General features: G+C 35.2%; 1 protein-coding gene across 1 annotated transcript in view; it reads right to left on the bottom strand.

Moving 5' to 3' along the window:
• The window catches only part of LOC115442657 (rabphilin-3A), a 54459-nt gene that overhangs the window by 12086 nt on the left and 21672 nt on the right, over positions 1 to 20701 (bottom strand). The window contains exon 5 of the mRNA XM_037436915.1: positions 16757 to 16885. Coding sequence (XP_037292812.1) covers positions 16757 to 16885 — 129 coding nt within the window. The remainder of the gene's footprint in view (positions 1 to 16756; positions 16886 to 20701) is intronic.

The raw sequence follows: 20701 nt of genomic DNA, 5'->3' as shown, positions 1-20701 counted from the left end.
CGCTTTTTTTGGCTGAGCGTCCGTGCACGTGAAAACTTTTCCGGGATAAAGTAGACTATAGCAGTCGGAAGTAATGTACCCTTCTATCAATGAAAAATAGTTCAAAATCGGTTTAGTAATTCCTGAGACAAGCGCGTTCAAACTAAAAAACTGTTTAGCTTTATATATTAGTAAGTAAAGATACGAGTAATGAGTATATCTTTTAGCAAATTTCATGATTCCTGAGAGGGTTGTGCAGTCATATGACAATTTAAATTAATTTACTCCTTATTTCACGAGCCTATAAATGAACTGCTCTAAACTTTTTTTCTCTTCTCACTTTATCATGTACTGTAGTCTTAGTCTTTACCCTAAAGAGCAACACCAGAGTTTCTTGCCCGTTCTTCTCTGGTGAAAACTGCTTTCCGAACTGGTGGTAGAGTTAATATTGACGGAATCTAAATAATGTACAACATTTTACAGATTCAAATAAATCATTTCATTTTATAACATTTCGTTTTTGCGATGAAATACCCACTATAGCTACCATTACATAGGGAGTGAGAGAAATGGTTGTCGGTTTCAGCGGTCTTACGGCAATATCGACACTCGGGAGTATAGCATCGTCCGAGCGAACATTGGACCAAGTCCCTAACCCCTGTATACCCTGCACCGGCATACCAACCCAAACCCGCGGTGGATTTCTTCGGCGCACACCGAACGGCCCCAGGTTGCATAAGTACCTACGTTTCAGGCATTATTTCGCGAGTATAATGAAGAAAGTTAACCGCATGTCGAAAATTCCCTAAATCAATTCACTTCTATGTTTATCGAACCTTTGTTCGACGATGACATTTCGACAGCAAAAGCATCAATTAATTTTGTATGCGAGCGGTTGGCGCGTATCAAAATTCCACGGACAAAATATCCAATATCCATTTTGGGCATAATATTTTGGGAATTATTAATCAACGCATACATACATTCACCAACTAAATAGCTGTGAATGCGAATAAGTAGGCATGTCTAGGCAAATAAAAGACGTCGCTATGTTGAGGTAAATATGGAACTAATTTCTTGTACTGACAACATTAACTTTAAAATGAAAAAGCAAGTATCGCGCCCTGAGTAATTTTTTTTTAATTCCTGGTAAATATATACAACTTGGATTTACAAGACTATCTCTAACTCACTTACCATTTCTAATCCAGTAAAGATCGATTGGCACGCATCTTATAATACGGAATCCCCAGCGGGGTACGAAGAGACGCAATTGGTGCACCCACTTTCCACCATGTGTTTTCCATGATGTGATAGAGGACGAGCCTATCGCCATATCGGACACAAATTCCAAACTCTGGGCTGATACTGAGTAGCCAATATTGCCCCACACAACTTTGCCCGACATGAGAATCAAACCCGAGACTTCAGCACTGCAGTCATACCGTAACACAACCACGATACTGGCAGTCAAACAATGTGTTGAATGGGTACATTTATATTTGTTTAGGGTAACATTTGTTAATATGTAATTTAATTTGTTTTTGTGGCAACACGCCTCCACTTCCTTCTTCCTGTCACGGGCTGCCGGCGAGCAGCCACAATAATGTAGTTCTTTAAGTTTATGTTTAAGATATCAAATTAAATAACAGTGATCCGTCATAGTGGTTTTATTAACATGGTAGCAGAGCGTGGTTGCCTGCAAATACAAAGAAGAAAAGAAGATATTTTCGTAAATAAAGTGGAAACGTGCTATATATGCAATAAGCAAAAATGGCGTTTACTAAATGCAATGACGCAGTTATTCCAATATTCGACGGATCGGATTATAGTAGCTGGAAAATACGTATACTTAAGTTTTTGGAATTTAAGAAATGTAAAGAAGCTGCCATACGAATCAAAAATGATTCGGATGATGTTGCAAAGTGGGAAGAGATGGATATCCAGGCAACGAACTACATTTATAGTGCAATAAGCAACAAGCAACTCGAATATATATGCGACTTAGATTCCGCATGCAAAATATTGGCAAAATTTGATGAAATGTACCTGCAGAAATCATCGGCACTACAGATTATATGTCGCAACAATGTAGAAGCAATAAAATTATCGAACTATTCGCAAGTAAGTGTATTTTTGACGACTTTGAGAAATCAATAAATCAGTTAAAACAAGCCGGCGCGACGGTAAGTGAACAAGAAAAATTAAATTATATGTTAAAGGCCTTACCTCGTAATTACAGTCATATTGGAGATCTAATAGACGTTTTACCAGAAAAAGACAGAACTGTAGATTATTTGAAAAGTAAAATTATGTTAAAATCATTGGATAAAGAACCTGAAAAATGTAATGAACCATCACGCGACAACTCAAATGTTTTTAAAGCTCACACTAGTAGTTCTGCATCACCTAATAAAAACTTTAAATGTTTTACCTGTGGAAAACCTGGCCACATGCAAAGAGATTGTCGACACAGAAATGTTAACAGTGGTAGAGGAAATGGATTTATTAGATTTAATAATAATCGTGGACATCAACGTGGATCATATTATAATTCAAGAAATATTAGAGGAAGAACTTATAATAATAAATCCAGTAATGAGAGTGGTGGTAATAATTTCCTTGCAACTATTGAGAATAATAATGTTTCAACTTCAAGTAAAATATATAATATTGAGCAGTCTGGCCACTTAACTTGGTTATTAGATAGTGGTTGTACAGATCATATAATTAATACTGATGAGTACTATCATTCATGTGAAATATTACAACAACCTATTAAAGTAAAAGTTGGTGATGGAAGAATATTAGAAGCTACAAAGGTCGGAAATATACAAACTTATTTTATGGTCTATGGAAAAAGTCTGAAGTTGTTTTGAACAATGTTTTCTATGTCAAAGAGATGAAAGCAAATTTATTGAGCTATTCAAAGATTACAGACAATCATAAAATTGTTTCCAGGGGACGACAATCAAAAATATATAACGTCTATGGAACTATTATAGCTATAGCAGTGAAAGAAGATAGACTGTATAAATTAAAAGGTTATATAAATGCAAGTACATTACATGCTAATTTAGTGAAGAAATCAAGTATGACAGTGAAGGAGAAATTACATAGGATGCTTGGTCATATAAACTTTAACAATTTGAATACTATGTGTACAAGTGAATTATTGAAAGGATTACCAAAGGAGATTGAATGTAAGTACATGAAATGTGCTATATGTATTGAAAATAAAATGCATAACTTGCCATTTAAAAATAATAGAAAACGAGCACAGGATATATTAGAAATTGTACACACAGATTTAAATGGGCCACACAGAACTACAGGTTTTAATGGTGAAAAATATTTCTTAAGTTTTATAGATGACTATAGTAAGTTGGCAAAAGTTTATTGTATTCCGTCAAAAGATAAAGTATATAATTGTTTAATGCAGTATGTTAATGAGATACAAAATTTAACTGGGAAAAATATTAAAGAATTGAGATGTGATAATGGAAAGGAATACATTAATAAAAGAGTGTTTGACTTTGCAAGATCAAAGGGAATTATGATTAAATCTTGTCCGCCATATGTGCATGAATTAAATGGCACAGCAGAGAGGTTCAATAGATCAATAATGGATATGTCAAGATGTCTATTGGCAGAGGCAAAAGTGCATAAAAGATTTTGGCCTGAAGTGGTTATGGCCGCAGCTTATTTAAAGAATAGAACATTAACAAATGGCACTATAGAAAGGAAGACGCCTTATGAGATATTTTTCAAACAAAGGCCAAGCATTGAAAATTTAAGGATATATGGAAGTAAAGTATTTGTTAGAACACCAGAGGAAAAGAGAAAAATGTAAATGGGACAGGAAAGCCGAGCTTGGCATACTAATGGGCTATACAGATGTTGGATATAGAGTATTAATAAACAATAGAATAGTTGTAGCAAGACATTGTGATATAATTGAAGATGATGTAATGTGTATTGGTCTCGATGATAATAGAGAAGAGAAAAATGATAAAAGTAATAGCCAGCCGAATAAATTGGAAGAGAAAATTATAGAAGAGAAGAAAGAGACTAATGCAGAAGAAAATAATGAGAAAATTAATGAAGATTTGAATGCTGAAACAAATGAAAGTTATGATGATAATAAAGTAATTGAAACAAGAAATCGGCGTAAAATCAAGCCACCAACTCGGTTTGATGAAGAATTTGGTTATTATTGTATAACTGTTAACTATTGTGATGCTATGATTCCAGATAATTTTCAGGAGGCAATAACTAGCGATGAAGCAAAAGAATGGACTGAGGCTATGAATCGTGAGATGAACAGTTTGGCAAAAATGAGACCTGGAGACTTGTAAGTAAACCAGCAGACAAACAGCCTTTAGATGTGAAATGGATATACAGAAAGAAAGCCGAAAATAAATTTAAAGCTAGGTTAGTAGTAAGAGGTTTTCAACAAAAAGATTTTATTGATGATATATATTCACCCGTTGCTAAAATGCAAACTTTAAAATTGTTATTGTCTTATTGTTGTCAAAATAATCTTAATATACATCAGATGGATGTTGAAACTGCTTTTTTAAATGGTAAAATTTTATCTGAAGTTTATGTAAAGCAGCCAATTGGTTATGATGATGGCACTGATAGAGTTTATAAATTAAATAAAACATTATATGGTTTAAAAGAAAGCCCTCGGGCTTGGTATGAATGTGTCAATAAGTTTTTAACTAGTCTTGGATTTCAGAGAAGTAAATATGACTTTTGTTTATATTTTAAATTGGATACTAATGTGAGTGTATACATTTTGTTATATGTTGATGATTTGTTAATATGTTGTAAAGATGAAAAGGTAATGAGTAATATTAAAAACAAACTGTTAAGTAAATTTACTATGAAGGATATGGGTAAAGTTAAAGAATACATTGGAATACATATTGATTATGATTATAAAAAGAATAAGACCATGACACTGAGTCAGGAATCATATATAGAATCATTAGCTAAGCGTTATAATATAATAAATACAAAGTTATATACTACACCAATGGAAGTAAATCTTAAACTAGAAAACTGTAATATTAATGAGAATGTAAAATATAGAAATTTAATTGGAGCACTTTTATATATTAGTTCAGGTACAAGACCAGATATATCGTTCAGTGTTAATTATTTGAGTAGATTCCAAAATTGCTATAATGAGACACATTTTAAATATGCTTTGCGAGTACTTAAATATCTTTACTTAACAAAACATATAGAATTAATTTATAACATGAATATAAATTCTGATATGTTAGATTGTTATGTAGATGCAGATTTTGCAGGAGATATTGTCAGTAGGAAATCAACAACAGGATTTGTAATTAGACTGTTTGGGAATGTAATATTTTGGAAATCAAAGAAACAGAATTGTGTAACAAAGTCATCTACATTTGCTGAATACATTGCGCTGTCAGAAGCTGTTACTGAAATTAAATTTATAGTTTGTTTAATTAATGAGATTTGTCAGAAAGATTGTACACCTGTAAAAATATATGAAGATAATATTGGAGCTCAAATTATTGCTAAATACGGAAATTTCACAAAAATTCAAAACATATTGAAGTTCATTATCATTTTGTTCATGAAAGTGTTAAAATTGGTTTAATTGATGTTATAAAAATTGCATCTGATCAAAATATAGCTGACATTTTAACAAAACCATTGGGAAGTAATAAATTTAATAAATTTAGAGATATGTTAAAGTTGTTGTAAAAGTAAATTATCTTTCAGATGGATATTATGTTGAGATAAATATTGGTTTAAATTGTTTAATTAAAAGATGATAATTGTAATATAAAAAAAAAAAAAATAAGTTACAATTAATATGTTATACTGAAGGTAATGTTTATAGAGCTATTGTTTTAATTTAAAATACTTGATATGAGTAGTGTATGATATGATTTAGTTAAAATATAAATGTAAGGAGGCATGTTGAATGGGTACATTTATATTTGTTTAGGGTAACATTTGTTAATATGTAATTTAATTTGTTTTTGTGGCAACACGCCTCCACTTCCTTCTTCCTGTCACGGGCTGCCGGCGAGCAGCCACAATAATGTAGTTCTTTAAGTTTATGTTTAAGATATCAAATTAAATAACAGTGATCCGTCATAGTGGTTTTATTAACACAATGATAATCAGAGATTAAATATTTAATTTCAGACTCTTTGGATAAAGTTGTTTCTTATTAGGAACGCAATGATGTTAATCTCCTTTAATTACAAGCTTACAGTGGCCGGTAAGCGGTGTTTATCTTTAGAGTTTCGTTTTAAAAGTAAACAACTTTATCTAAGTTTTAATTAATTACCCTCCTTGATCCGATGCTCTATTGAATACCAGTATATAATTGAATTGCTGTTAACTGTATTAGTTTGTAATAACTGCTCCCCGTTTCCGTGTAGTGCTTTTACTGAATAAATATCTTGATGAAATATAGTTTACAGGTGGTCTCTCAAATGTAAGAGTCCAGCTAGGTAGATACCACCCAATGTCTATTCTTACTACCAAGCAGCAGTGTTTAGTCACTTTTGTATTCCGGTTTGAAGGACATTGCAGCTGGTGTAACTACTGGACATAATAGGATCTAACATCTCGTGTGTCAGGATGGCGAGCGCCGTGGAATACCAAACAATACTTTGTAATTCAAGGTGTTGGATGGTGTGTCTACTGTTTATGGGCGGTCGTATCGCTTACTATCAGGCGAAAGGCAAGCTCGTCTCATCATTCAAAGGAATAAAAAAATGTTCAAAGCCATGGGCACACACCTCTGACTTTTTTTAAAATGATGTGTGTTCTTTGCGAATTATTACTTGCTTTCGGTGAAAGAAAACATCGGGAGGAAACCTGTATACCTGAGAAATTATCTATATGAATTTTGAGGGTATGCGAACTAGGCCAGCGTGATGGACGAAGGCCTATTCCTTCTCAGTAATAGAGGAGGCCCGTGCCCAGCAATGGGACATAATACAGGGCTGATATTATTTATTTATTACTTAAGCATGTTTAAGTTGATAATAATCGAAATTGATATTGTATTGACCCTTATTTTCACGTCACGTTCCAAACCAGCCAGTCAATTTCAAATTTCCAGGCACAAATACAGTTCCAATTTAACTTGTCGACGACATAATGGACAGGTTGAAATGAAACGTTTGCATTACGAGGTAGCAAGTTAATTTGTTGATTGGAAATAATATTCGTTTTAATGCACATTCAGTGGCAGTCTAGATCAATGTGAGGCTAAAAAAGGTTTTAAAGGTACCTACGTTAAATGCTTAGTTAACAAAGTGGTGACCTAAAGGAAGGACCTGTAGGTAACTTAAGGCGAGAGGTCCTTTATATAGCGCGAAGTCCTAGGTGGTTGTACCCCTACCCCAAGACCTCCCTCCACGCTCTAAAAGCCGCCACTATAGATGCTAATCCTGATGACAATTCCGACGCATTTTTTCGAGTGTTTCAAGTTTAGTATATTTTTTACAGCCGTCTTTTTCAAGTCAATAATAATAATAATATCAGCCCTGTATTATATACTTGCCCACTGCTGAGCACGGGCCTCCTCTACTACTGAGAGGGATTAGGTCTTAATCCACCACGCTGGTCTAGTGCGGATTGGTAGACTTCACACACCTTCGAAATTCCTATAGAGAACTTCTCAGATGTGCAGGTTTCCCCACGATGTTTTCCTTCACCGTTAAAGCGAATGACAATTCACAAAGAATACACACATAATTTTAGAAAATTCAGGGGTGTGTGCCCTTGGGATTTGAACCTGCAGACATTCGTCTTGTCATTCCGTTCCACACCCAACTAGGCTATCGCCGCTTAAGTCAAACCCACTTGGGATTTTACTAGAGTGCATTATATTAGAGAAACCCATATAAATGACGAGTTCGGATTTAAACCCGAAATACTAGCCGCCATTTTCATCAAACCAAACCAAACGCCTTTTGCGATCCATCTCATAAGCAGACCAAATAAACAAACACATGTCACGCATTTATCCCCGAAGGGATATGCAGAGGGCACCCACTTTTTGCCAAGTGTTCCGTCCCATGATGTGATAGAAGGCGAGCCTATCGCCCTAATGGACCAATCAGAACAAATAATTTTTGACAAGCTTACAAATGAAGTACCTTGATTGGTTCATTCTAGTAATCGGATTGAAGATTGAGATTCGGATCGATTATTAAAAACGGCTATTAGCCAATCAACAAAAGTAACGATAAGACATCATTATTTTTCACGTATTATATATAACGGCAGGCATGGTGTATACTCATTATCGTCTTCCGTAGCTTATTACTACAAGTATCGTGGGCGTATGTGGGGATATGTCGGCTCACAATAGCCGATGTCAGATTTCAGTAGTTGTAGTTTTTGTCCCAAAACAATTAGAATTCCAGCAACATGTTTATGTTGCTGGAATTCTATATCTATATTATAGGATATAATAATAACATATATATCAAGTATCAATCAAATAATGTGACGAAGGTGTTCAAGTTTGATAGTTAACACCCTATTAAGATGTCTTCAATCATTTCTGAGTAGATCAAGTTTAATATTAAGTTAATATGCAAGCTCATGGAGCGCTAAGAGTTATTTATGTACGCGTGAGATTTACATCCAATATCCTTACTTATGTAAAACACAGAAGCCTGCCGCGTCTGTCTGTATGAACAATGTAAACTCATAAACTACTGAACGAATTTTCATCCGGTTTTCATTAATGGACAAAGTGACTTAAGAGGAATGTTTATATGTATTTCTGTAATGTTATGTACGACAGAAAAAAAATAGGCGTTATTACATGCTCTGCTCTCCGTGCGAAGTCGGGGCAAGTTGCCAGTTCAACAAATAAAACAGCTATCTGATTCTGGGAAAGCCTTAATCCTAACATTTTAATGGCTTCGTCGATTAGGACTGTGGTTCCTTATAACTGTTATTAATAAAACATTTTCAGGGAATTACGGCTCAAACGCTCCTTCCATCTCATTTGTCAATATTTTGTTAACAATTTATTTTCTCTCTAGCTGTTACAATATCAACTTCTGAGAAAATTATCTTATTAGTTTTGTGTCTGTTTTTTCTTAAACAAATATTTCAGTTCATAAAAGACAAGCATACCTATTTATTAAGAAATCATCTATCTTTTTGTACCCATTTGTTATGACCGCTGTGGCTTTTATTTTTTAATGATAGATACTCTATTCTGTAAGAAAAAAAGTCAATAAATTTCAATCTATGGATTCCGCAATCTTATTTACCGGAGAACAGGCGTTTGAATTAAATAAATTAGATATTACTGTTCCTCTCGTAAAACAGGCTGTGAATACGCTCGGCCGTGACCTCTTTCCATGGGGTAAGTCAATCCCACTCTCTCGAGTGAATTAAATTGTATAAAATTAGTTACTCCATTAGGGAGTCACTTGACGACAAATTTTCCCGCTAAAATCAATGACGGCGTGTTCTAAATTCAAATTACTTTTTTTATTCTCGAATAGGAGCGAAGGAATTTAGATCATAAAGCACATCTATATAGTTACTTTTCTATTTATGAGATTATGATCAATATTATATTTTTAAACTACAAAATAATTTCTCGAGTTAAAGACTTTTATATCAGTAAAATAATACTATTAATTGATATGCAAGATGTAGTTTATAGTTGCACAGATTAAAATATGGATGTGTATTACACGCTGTGATAGAATACGCAATGAGCACGTCTGTGGCATCCTCTATACAATACACTTTAGTTTAGCATTATGTTGTTTTGCAGACATGTTTTGTATGTATCCTGAATCAGTCTAGAGACGCTTTGTCGAGATACTAACCTACTTAATGCCATGTTCGTTAATGGGCAGAAATTTCCATTTTTTCGAATAGGTACGTGTCCAATATTGGGTATGTGACTGTGAGAGGCTATTCTAAGCAAATAAATGTAAGTCCTAAATCTAATTAACACAAATCAGTCAGTTCTATTAGACAAATAATTATTGTTTAAGTATTTTTTTGTTTTAACTGTCAGACAATATAATAAATTGTATTAATAGCCTTTGTTATGACAATAAACAATAAACCAAGATACATTTCTAGAAAATAAATTCTTTATTTCACAGCGAATAGATTAGCGAAGAGCGCGTTCCATAGACGGAGGAATGTTTTGTATTTTCCTTTTTACATTACGTTTAAAATGCTTTGTCTGTCACAAATATATCTTTATTGTAAAGGAAAATTTAATTTATTTACTTTAAACGATTTGTAGAATCCTTTAAGAGCGTTTACGCATCCGCGCGCCGTATGTCTCAAAAACAGCACTTTTCGAAGGAGATAATATCCTTCAAAACATTATTTTAAAAACATATGAATTAGTAATTATTATAGAAAATTTTGTTGTCTAAAAAGTTAGTAGAGAACATTTTTAGATTTATTGAGTATTTGTAAATTGTTTAATGATTACTGAACAGAGGTTTTCAAATTTGCGCTTCGAACGTCTATTTCGAAGCTCAAAATATCTTAAACCACTAAGGAACATAACAATATGTTATTTTTATCTAACTAAAAAGATCCTGAGGAAAAAAAGTTAGTAGAGAAAAAATATCTTTTTATGTTTAATTCATGAGAAATAAAAATTCAAAGAATTCGAAAATTTCAGAAATGTTGGTCATTTAAATGATTTTTTTTTTATCACTATATCTTACTTAATTGAATATAATATTGGATTACTATAATAGAAGAACATCTCCTTAAAATCATACAATTTAAAAATTCAACAAAATTAGTTCTGTTATTTTTCTATAAATATTTTAAATACCACTATAAAACGCAACGCGCAAATCGTTTCAAATTAGTCCACCTTGAGGCTTTCTAGAGAGAGGACGTATCGCTCGTCGCTCCGGCCAGACTCCAGTTGGCCTTTGCTGTGCGTAGAAAAAATAGTCACGTGTATACAGTGATTGCCACATCTTAGTACTTTAGTAAGTAAAATATTTTTTTCTTTAATGAGTGACAATAATTTTAGTAGTTACTATAAATTATTATTATATTATTATGTTTCAGACACAATGGGAAGTAAAGCTATTTCTAGGCAAGAAAAGGAAACGCAACAACGCTGAAACTTTGTTTCTTTTTTTACTCATTAAACACTTGAGCAACAGTTACTCGAAGGAAAAAAATTTAACCTTAAGCTAAAAACAATTAGCCCATTGAAATGTTACATGAGCTTTGTATTTTTTAGAGGACCCAATTTTATTTTTAGAACATGTGTGGGGGTCAATAGAAGCTTAATCTCAAGTTTGTGGGGTCGCCCCCTTGTCCCCTGGCCGCCATCATGGAAAAGGGGTGAAAACACTTTTTCGCGATATCTCGGAAACTATGCGTCTTACATAAATTTTGTAAAGTCATAATTTGTAGCAAATTGTTTTGCCTACAAATATGTTTATATAACTTTTTGCCCTAAATTAAAAATTAAATAAGTTATAAGCAAAAATGTGAGAAAATGTTTATAAAAGTTTTCTTTTTGCTCTATAACTTTTTTTTTACATTTTACAAAAAAATTACCTCAAACTAACTTGTAAATGATCTTTTGAGGAAAATTGTTCCATATAATTTTTTTATTTCATTCATTTAAAACGCTGTTACAGCGCTCCAAAGTTTACCGGGTTCGTCAATGCTCATGAGAATCCGGTCGAAACAAAATGTTTAACTTATTTTTTGATTTTTTTTTTATTGTAAATATATTATTACAATTTTTTTGTTAAATTCGTACAACTTTACTTATTAATCCTAACTCTTTTCTTTGCCATAGAACTTACCAAATTTAACTTATCGAATGTTATGCAGGTAGAAAAGGTATGAGTTACCATTTGGGGATAAAGGAGAAAAAAAACATATTTGCAGGCAAAACAATTTGCTACAAATTATGGCTTTACAAAATTTTTGTAAGAAGTTAAATGTTACGACGAGTTAGCTAAATGATTGAATTTAGCTGCAGAGGACAGGATGCAAGAGGCCGCTAGAGAAGAAACTGATAAAGATGTTGCCTGTAGCGATGTAAAGACGGTATTCCCATACTTACAGTCTGTTTACGGAGTTCTGGTGCCTATCTTTCGGCTTCATGATGAGCTCCACTTTACTAAAGGGTACTTTCTAAATGCAAATGCTTAAATTTTTTTAAGCATTTGCATTTAAAAAGTGAAAATAACAATTTGTAAAATGGCCGTTAAAATTTGTTAAAAAAAATTATTTTTTTTTATAATTACAAAATGATACATATAAACTATTTCATGATGAATTCTTATATATTTAATAATAGAATTCTTCATTTATCATAAATTCATAAATCATAAGTTACATTCCAATTAGATAATTAAAACGAAAAGATCAAAATTGGTTGGTCTGACTATAAAGATAGCCGACGCGCTAACTCTACGCACACAGCTACACAACGGCTCTGTGTGAGTGAATTTTGCGAAGAATTACCTATAGTTGACTTCACGCGCGGCACGTAAACGCTCTTAAGTCACATGTTATAAAAATTGTAGAAAGCGGGAAAATAACTGGAATTTGCTTGTAATTTGTTTCTTTTTGATTATAAAAGTACAGTTCACAAAAACACAGGCCAAAGCCCAGCAAAATTAATGTTAGGAAGAGAGTTGAGATGTGTTCCATAAAATAGCAGTTAATAATTACATGCAAGATATAACATACATTTTCAACTAACCAACACTAAAATTATAATAATATTTGTTTGCACGCGCATCTCAGTTTCTGTACTACGTCTGCACCATGCCTGAATGCAAATGAAGACTAATATTTGTTCCGGGAACAAAGAAAACGTGCAGAATCGTTGGAAAAACCTATTTAATAATAAAGTTTTTAGATAAAATTTTGAAATACTTGTTCTTATAAATGTAATATTCAGCGTAGTTCCTGAAACTTTATACTTTTGTTATTAGGGAAGGAAAAAAGGGTAATTAGATAATATTACAAAAGAAATATAATATTGTCTAATCCAAATTTACGCATCACACTTCCGTCAAGATGTGACAACTTTGATGGTTTTAAATGAAACTAGAACTAATTTGGATGATTATTTGGAAACAAAGGACTAAACTCTAGGTCGTCATATAAATAGTCTATTTTTTATGCCAGAAAGGATAACAAAGAGGCTAATTTCTAGATACTAGAAAAGTCTTTATGCGAAAAATATAAACTTTTTAACAAAAAAATATACCGCTTTCATAAACCACTAAAAACGAAAAATAATTTAACAACACCTATACACTGGTTACCAATTTTTTTAAGATAGCTATACTGTTTGCGCAGTGCCTAAGGAAACAACACAGCATAACCCGATGACAAAAGGATTTAGCCCTACTCTACTTGATAGCGAGTGACTTGCATTTAGAAATAAACAGAGAGTAGCTACACGAGTCGCGCTCAGGAACAATTAATTAATTTGTATCTAGTTACTTTGTACTGATGAGCGATGAGTTTGCCGCTGTTTTAAGCTTCAATTTCTGTAGTGTTATTTAATAGGGTAGTTTCATATGTTTAATTTTGTATGTAATTTTATATATACTACAAAATAAAACGAAAAGGAATTCTTCTTTGAAATCTACATCAAAATTAAGCAGTTATTTATGTTTGAAATATTGTTGTGAGCAAAAGTGGGATGTTGGTTTGGGGCTATTGCGCCATCTCTTTCTTACTTATGCAGGGATATGGCCGGTGGCAGTCAGTGACGTCACAATTTGTGTATTGTACGACTGCCGATATATCGGGTTCGATCTCTGGCTTGGATAAATTGGGTTTTTCTGCTCAGTATCAGCCTGAAGTTTGGAATAGTTTGATAAACGGCATTATTTTCGCCACCATACCATGGGTTGGATTACGCAAAGCGCACTGGTTGCAGTATATGCGCTTGTGCCTACCCGTTGATGATAAAAGTCGTGAGTGTGTATTTGTATCCGATTAGATATTTTTTTATACCGTAAAAGTGATGAAAAAGAACATTTACCTTTTTTATTCAGTGGTATTTTTCGAGATAAATACAATATTCTGGCGTTATCGGGAAGGTTTTATGGAAACGGGACTACACTTTATTTTTATGAAACGCTCCTCTGAGAATTCACTTTTTCTATGTAGGGCGTAATGTATGCATCTTATCGGATTTTAAAACTTCTTAGCTTGTTGAATCTAAATAACATACATATATGTTAAATTATGCATTGGAAGGCAGTCATTTTTTTATTTCCCCTGAAGGTAGAGGACCTAACGGCGCAGTCCGCCTGATGGTAAGTGATCTCCGTCGTCCGTCCACGTCGGCATTACCAGGGGCTCCGTCAAGCTGATGAGTACCGTAAAAATATTTTTAAACCTCATTTGAAAAGTATAGATTGGTGGTATACTTGTGTCTGCCCGGATAGCGGCCATTGTATACAAGGTAAAATCCGACATAGTGTAAGTATGTCGCGTTCCGGGATCAGCTTGTGTACATCCGGTTTTCAACAGGCCGGCATAATTGTGTCGACTGACGAGAGATAAATAAACATAGCCAAAAGACAGATGTCACGATTGACAGTTTTGCAACTGTCATTCGATTTTGACAGAATATAGGTTATAATTATTGCAAATATTTTTATAAAACTACGGAACCTAAAACAAGTGCTTTAATGACGTCTTTATTTCAACATTTTCATAAAGAATTAGAAATCTAAATATTATAAAACAACGTAAAACGTTCTTTGGTTTACAGTTTAACGTAAGACGACGCGATATTTCTATTTGTAAGATGTTACAGATGTTGCGAATAAAGAAAAAATAATGCAATCTCGGCAATAATTTTAAAAGGTTTGTGTTCTTCCAATACATTTAACAGCTTTTATATCCTTACGAAAGGTTAAAAGGCACAAGTTTCCTTGACTATTGTTGTTAGAGTCATGTAGAAAAGTATGCCATTGTAAATTGTGAAATAGAAATAGTAAATGTCAGCGTTTGATCAAGAGTGTGAATTTAAGACAATAATATATAGAGGTATTGGAAGTAAATTATATTTTTTTGTTGAGTCTTCACGGAGGGGTGCCGGACGTATACTAAAATACATTTTGTTACTGAGATAAGCGCGATCAAACAAAAACACAAAATTTTCAGCTTTATAGACGTACGTCATATAAAATCTTCTGTAGAAAGATTGATTAAAATTCAGTTAATAATCAATAAGCCTTTCAATTTCCGTAGAAGGGATAACTGTTAAAAACGAGAAAAGTTTGCAGTCATAAGCTTACTGGTGGTAGGTCTCATATGTAAGAGTCCGCCTGGGTACCACCGTAATGTCTTATTTCTACCGCCAACTAGCAGTGTGTAGTCACTGTTGTGTTCCGATTTATAAGACTAAACATCTCATGTCTCAGGATGGCGAGCGCATTGGAATACCAAAGAATACTTTGTAATTCTAGGTATTGGATGGTTCCCGCCCTGTGGAATGGGGGCGTTTGAAGAATTCCACCACGGTATCCCCTGCCTGTCGTAAGAGGCGACTAATAGGGGCCACGAAGGGGGTCGTCGGCGGGCAGCAGGGGGCTGTCCGCCCTAGTGCATTTTTGTGCATCCTTGCACATTTTTCGGTTGACCCCCGGGATGGACGGCAGTGTGTAGTTGGCCTCATGCTGCCGTAGACGCTGAGGGCGTCCTTCGGTGCGCGGGGGCTTCTGAGCCCCCCCCGTATGAGACGGGCCGCAAGGCGGCACCGCGCAGGGGCGGCTGCGGACGAATACTTAGACACTTCCGTCAGAGGAAGCCCGCAGTCGTCCCTAATGCGCCGAAGAGGGCCACCGCGGAGTTTTAGCTGGTAGGCCGTGCATAGGTTAGTTGTACTCGGGTTAGGGACTCGGCCCGGCGGTCGCCCGAAGGTCGTCATCAAATCCGGGCGGCTCAACGCCGGGCCGTAAGGCACGGTTACCCCAGCATAACCGCTCAGTCGCCCCCCACGAAGGCTGGGCGGTAGTAATAAGGGACTTTCTCCGCGAAACCAAAAAAAAAAAAAAAAAAAAAAGGTATTGGATGGTGTTTCTACTGTTTATGGGCGGTCGTATCGCTTACCATCAGGCGAACGGCAAGCTCGTCTCGTCATTCAAAGCAATAAGTTATACAGGGTCATTTTAACATTGCGTTATTAAATGAAACCACACACTTATCTACTTGGAAATTACACTTAAGAGATAATCTACAAAATCTAAAATAGGAAAATACCTTATTGTACAAAAGCAAATGCTAACAGAACAAATAACGCATCAAAGTCAACTTCATAGCGATGTCTAACAAGCAAACTTAATTGAGGTAGTGTGTCTACGGTTGAGAGCTTTTGTATGAGAAAGCTTGTTCCTAACAGTAACGCATCAAAGGCTTTGATTAAAGTGACGTATATTTTAGATTGTCTATGCCTTCGCAACTCTATATTATTGACCTGACTAGTTTTATTATTTGGGTTGTGAAATCAAGGAGAGCCTAAGATTGATTCCCAGGCCGGGATGGCATGTTTTTGTAAATTGTGTAGTCGGCACTCGGCAATAGTGGCGAAGGATCCATTCCTGCCGGCTTCCTTTTATGTAGAATTTATGTGAATTTGTGTGTAGTTGGTTATGGAACGGATTGCCGAGACGAATGTCCGCAGGTTCAAATCCCAAGAGGCACCCACATCAAGGTTGGAAATATGAATTGATGAAACACTTACGTGCGGTGATGCGACAGATTTCCTGCTGTCCGTGTTGCTGGGCTGCCGGGAGAAGGAAGGCGCGTGCACACTCAGCGGGGAGCCCGGCTCGGAGTCTGTTTTACCGTCATTACTGCTGTTCCCGGCGTCCTGTAGGGTAACATTTTTTTTAAATCTTTAAAAAAAAACGTGTTCCCATCATTACCTACTTAGTGAAGTAAAATGCAATGTTATGCTGTGTCTGTTTCTCAGTGCGTTGGAACGACAAATCGCTGTAGTTGGTTGTAGGAGTGGGTTAATGAAGCCAATGACGTTTTACAAATAGACGCGTCATAGACTAACAAATTTGCACATAAAAACTGCGCACTATTTACTATAGTCACATACTTGTAAAGCCCTAGCAGCTCGCATTCATACGGCCCGAGCGTCAACCGCCGCGGCCATCTAGTTTATTGATCTCTGGTCGCCATGACAGTCGAATAAATGCATTTATTAGTTAAAAATAAGTTAAATAGTGTATACTTATTACTAACGCATGAAGCGAAACGTTTTTTTAAGTCACAGTTGGAGTATATTTTCTACATCGTCTAAAAACACAGGAAGGCATTTTATTTATATAAATACAAAGAGTTAGTAAGCCGACTAGTCGCGACAGTGGTTGGAGCTTGACTAAGTGAATGTCGGGCAATTACCTTTTTTTCGTCTTGCCAATATTGAGCTCGGACAACATATCTATGTAATAAAAACATCTTAGAATGGATCGACATTTTTAATATTTTGATTACCTACATTTTAGACATAAGTATGGTATTTATTAATTAAATTATGTTGCTTTGCAAATTTATTTCTTCATCATTGTTATAAAATATGTTACCTTTAATTTTTACTGCAATATTTGTACGCCTATCTTGGTAAAATCATTTATTAAATGTATTGGCATTTTTACAGTATGGCCTACACGTGTTTGGAAAAAATGTGTAATCTTAAACAGTGGCGGCCCTAAACGACGCGTGATCCCAGGCGAAAGCAAAAAGAAACAGACGCGAGGCCCCGGGCAGAGTAAAAAACACGGTTCGCCTCCCCCAAAGCCCGCCTCTGATCTTAAAGACATGAGCCATATATATCTGTGTGCCATTTTATCCAAATCAGTTTAATAATTTTTGACAATTACTAATAAGCATACAAACATATCTACTATCTTTCGCATAATATTAGTCACGAGAAAAAAGTATTACGTTAGCGTTATTTTTTTAAAGAACACACGCTTTTTGAAGATAGTTATGGCTAACTTTACTTGTATATAAAAAAACAGCTCAAAGGACTAGTTTCTAGAGCCGTAATAAATAAATTGAAAAAACAAACCTTACTTGTATTACGACAATCATACTACTATAAGCTATTTGAGCTTCGATACTTTATCATGTTCGATATAAGCCTGTACTAGTCATCTCTTGATATCTCTCTTGGCTCTTGATATCTAACGTTAGTTCTAACTTCAACAAAGCTGAACTAATTTCAACTTAATTTCCATCACGGTAAAGGCTGGTATTGCAAAAGCTAAATAATTTACACGGCTTGGTTTAACGATGCTGCAGATTTGTTCATGCTACTGACTTTTGAGCCGATTTATTTTATTACTCGAATAATTAAATAAATACTGTCCTAATTGAACGACGAGACGAGCTAACAGCTCGCCTGGTAAGCAACATGACCCATAACAGGAAGAACTATATTGCACTGCAATCGTCACCCGATATTAGATAAGTCTTATAATACTTTGAAGACGAGACGCCTTTCTACAACCGGTAATGCTTCCCCCCCTAGGCAACTCTTGAGCGCTCAGTCTCCACATGGAATACACGCCCATGCACAGGGGGACATTTGTCGCGGCCCTAGACACAATAGTGTGTAAGTATACCTCATATAGCAGATCTAACCGCTCGCCTGGTAAACGACTTGACTACCCATAACACTAAGAACTATATTGTACTGCAATCGTCACCCGATATTAGATAAGTCTCATAACGCCCTGGAGATAAGACGCCTTTCTACAACCGGTAATGCTCCCCACCTAGACAATACTTGATCGCTCAGTCTCCACATGGAATGCACGCCCATGCACGTAGGACATTTGTCGCGGCCCTAGACACAATAGTGTGTAAGTATACCTCATATAGCAGATCTAACCGCTCGCCTGGTAAGCGACTTGACTACCCATAACACTAAGAACTATATTGTACTGCAATCGTCACCCGATATTAGATAAGTCTCATAATGCCCTGAAGATGAGACGCCTTTCTACAACCGGTAATGCTCCCCACCTAGACAATACTTGATCGCTCAGTCTCCACATGGAATGCACGCCCATGCACGTAGGACATTTGTCGCGGCCCTAGACACAATAGTGTGTAAGTATACCTCATATAGCAGATCTAACCGCTCGCCTGGTAAGCGACTTGACTACCCATAACACTAAGAACTATATTGTACTGCAATCGTCACCCGATATTAGATAAGTCTCATAATGCCCTGAAGATGAGACGCCTTTCTACAACCGGTAATGCTTCCCCCCCTAGGCAATTTTTGAGCGCTCAGTCTCCACATGGAATGCACGCCCATGCACGTAGGACATTTGTCGCGGCCCTAGGCACAAAAGTGTGTATACCTCATGGTTGTCAATTCACATTGAGGACTATAAGGGCTCGCGATCATTTCCTGGCCTTCTCTCGTCCTCCCATTCTAGGAGGTTTCCTTATCCTTCCCCACACTTCCTTCCCTGGATATTCCAATTCCTTCCCCAATACCACCAAGTGCAGAGGTCATGCCGTTCGCGTACAAAAATCGATCTAGTTTATACAGTTAAAAAAATATCTACAAAATGATTTCTAAAGAGAAACGCGTCTAGACTTAACAAAAAGAAGACTTGAAATAAGTATAAAATCTGACATTCTCATTCCCTTTGATCTACCATTTAGAAAATTGCGTATTACTTCTATCTCAATTGTTCAATTAAACTTAACTTAATTGAAGTTAATGTTTAATCACACAGACTGTGATGTGTGCGTAGGGTTTAGGCCATTTTTAATCATTATGCCGTAGTCTTTTTAATTTAATCAGTCTTAATGGTTTTGCCACTCCTACCGTTAGCAGCTAAAAAGTTAAAAGGTTATATTTTTCAGGCTAATTAAAACCGCTTAAATATTACAAAGGGTGTAATTAATCAAACGACGTATTTTCGTGATGTGGCAACCCTATCGTAGAAAGTGCAAGACAAAAAACAGTGTTTATATCAATGATATATATTTTGTAAAAAAAAGTTCACATCGAATTGATAACCTCCTCCTTTTTCGAAGTCGGTTAATAAATAATTGTTTCAAATAGTCTTTATAACAGAAAGAGAACAACCTGGTGTGAAAATGTGACCTCTAAATGAAAAGCATACGATTTTTTTTGGTCTGTATTCTGAGAACCCTGTTCTTACATCCCATGACACGAGACGTTCAATTTACGTCTCTTCTTTAAGGCACTGATATTAGTCAAAATGCACCCGTCCATTTATACTATAAGGTTCATTTAATATATTGTTAGGATATTTTTGTGAGGGTATTTGTGATACCCTTTGCTATAAAAACACAGAGCGTTTGCAGACCGGGGCAGTCGTCAGTCAGCAGCGAACAGTTGTTCATTACCAGTCGTACTGAACCACTGTTTGCTCGTTGTTCGGTTTGTGTAATATTTGTGAAGTTTTTCTGTACTCAGTGATATTTCTCTTTATTTTAATAAAAAACGATTAAGTTTCTAACAATATTAATTTATGTCTCTAAACCATTCTTTATATAAATACTTTACATCTGAATTCTGAACTAGGGTTGTCATTCACATTTGAAGACCATGAAAATTCCATTTTTACCGCTCCATAAACCGTCGCTTCGGCAGAATGTATTTCGCATGATACCTTTAGAATCA

This window comes from Manduca sexta, chromosome 9 (assembly GCF_014839805.1).
Source record: "Manduca sexta isolate Smith_Timp_Sample1 chromosome 9, JHU_Msex_v1.0, whole genome shotgun sequence".
In the NCBI taxonomy this organism is placed as follows: Eukaryota; Metazoa; Arthropoda; class Insecta; order Lepidoptera; family Sphingidae; genus Manduca; species Manduca sexta.
This window is presented reverse-complemented; position numbering and strand designations above follow the sequence as displayed.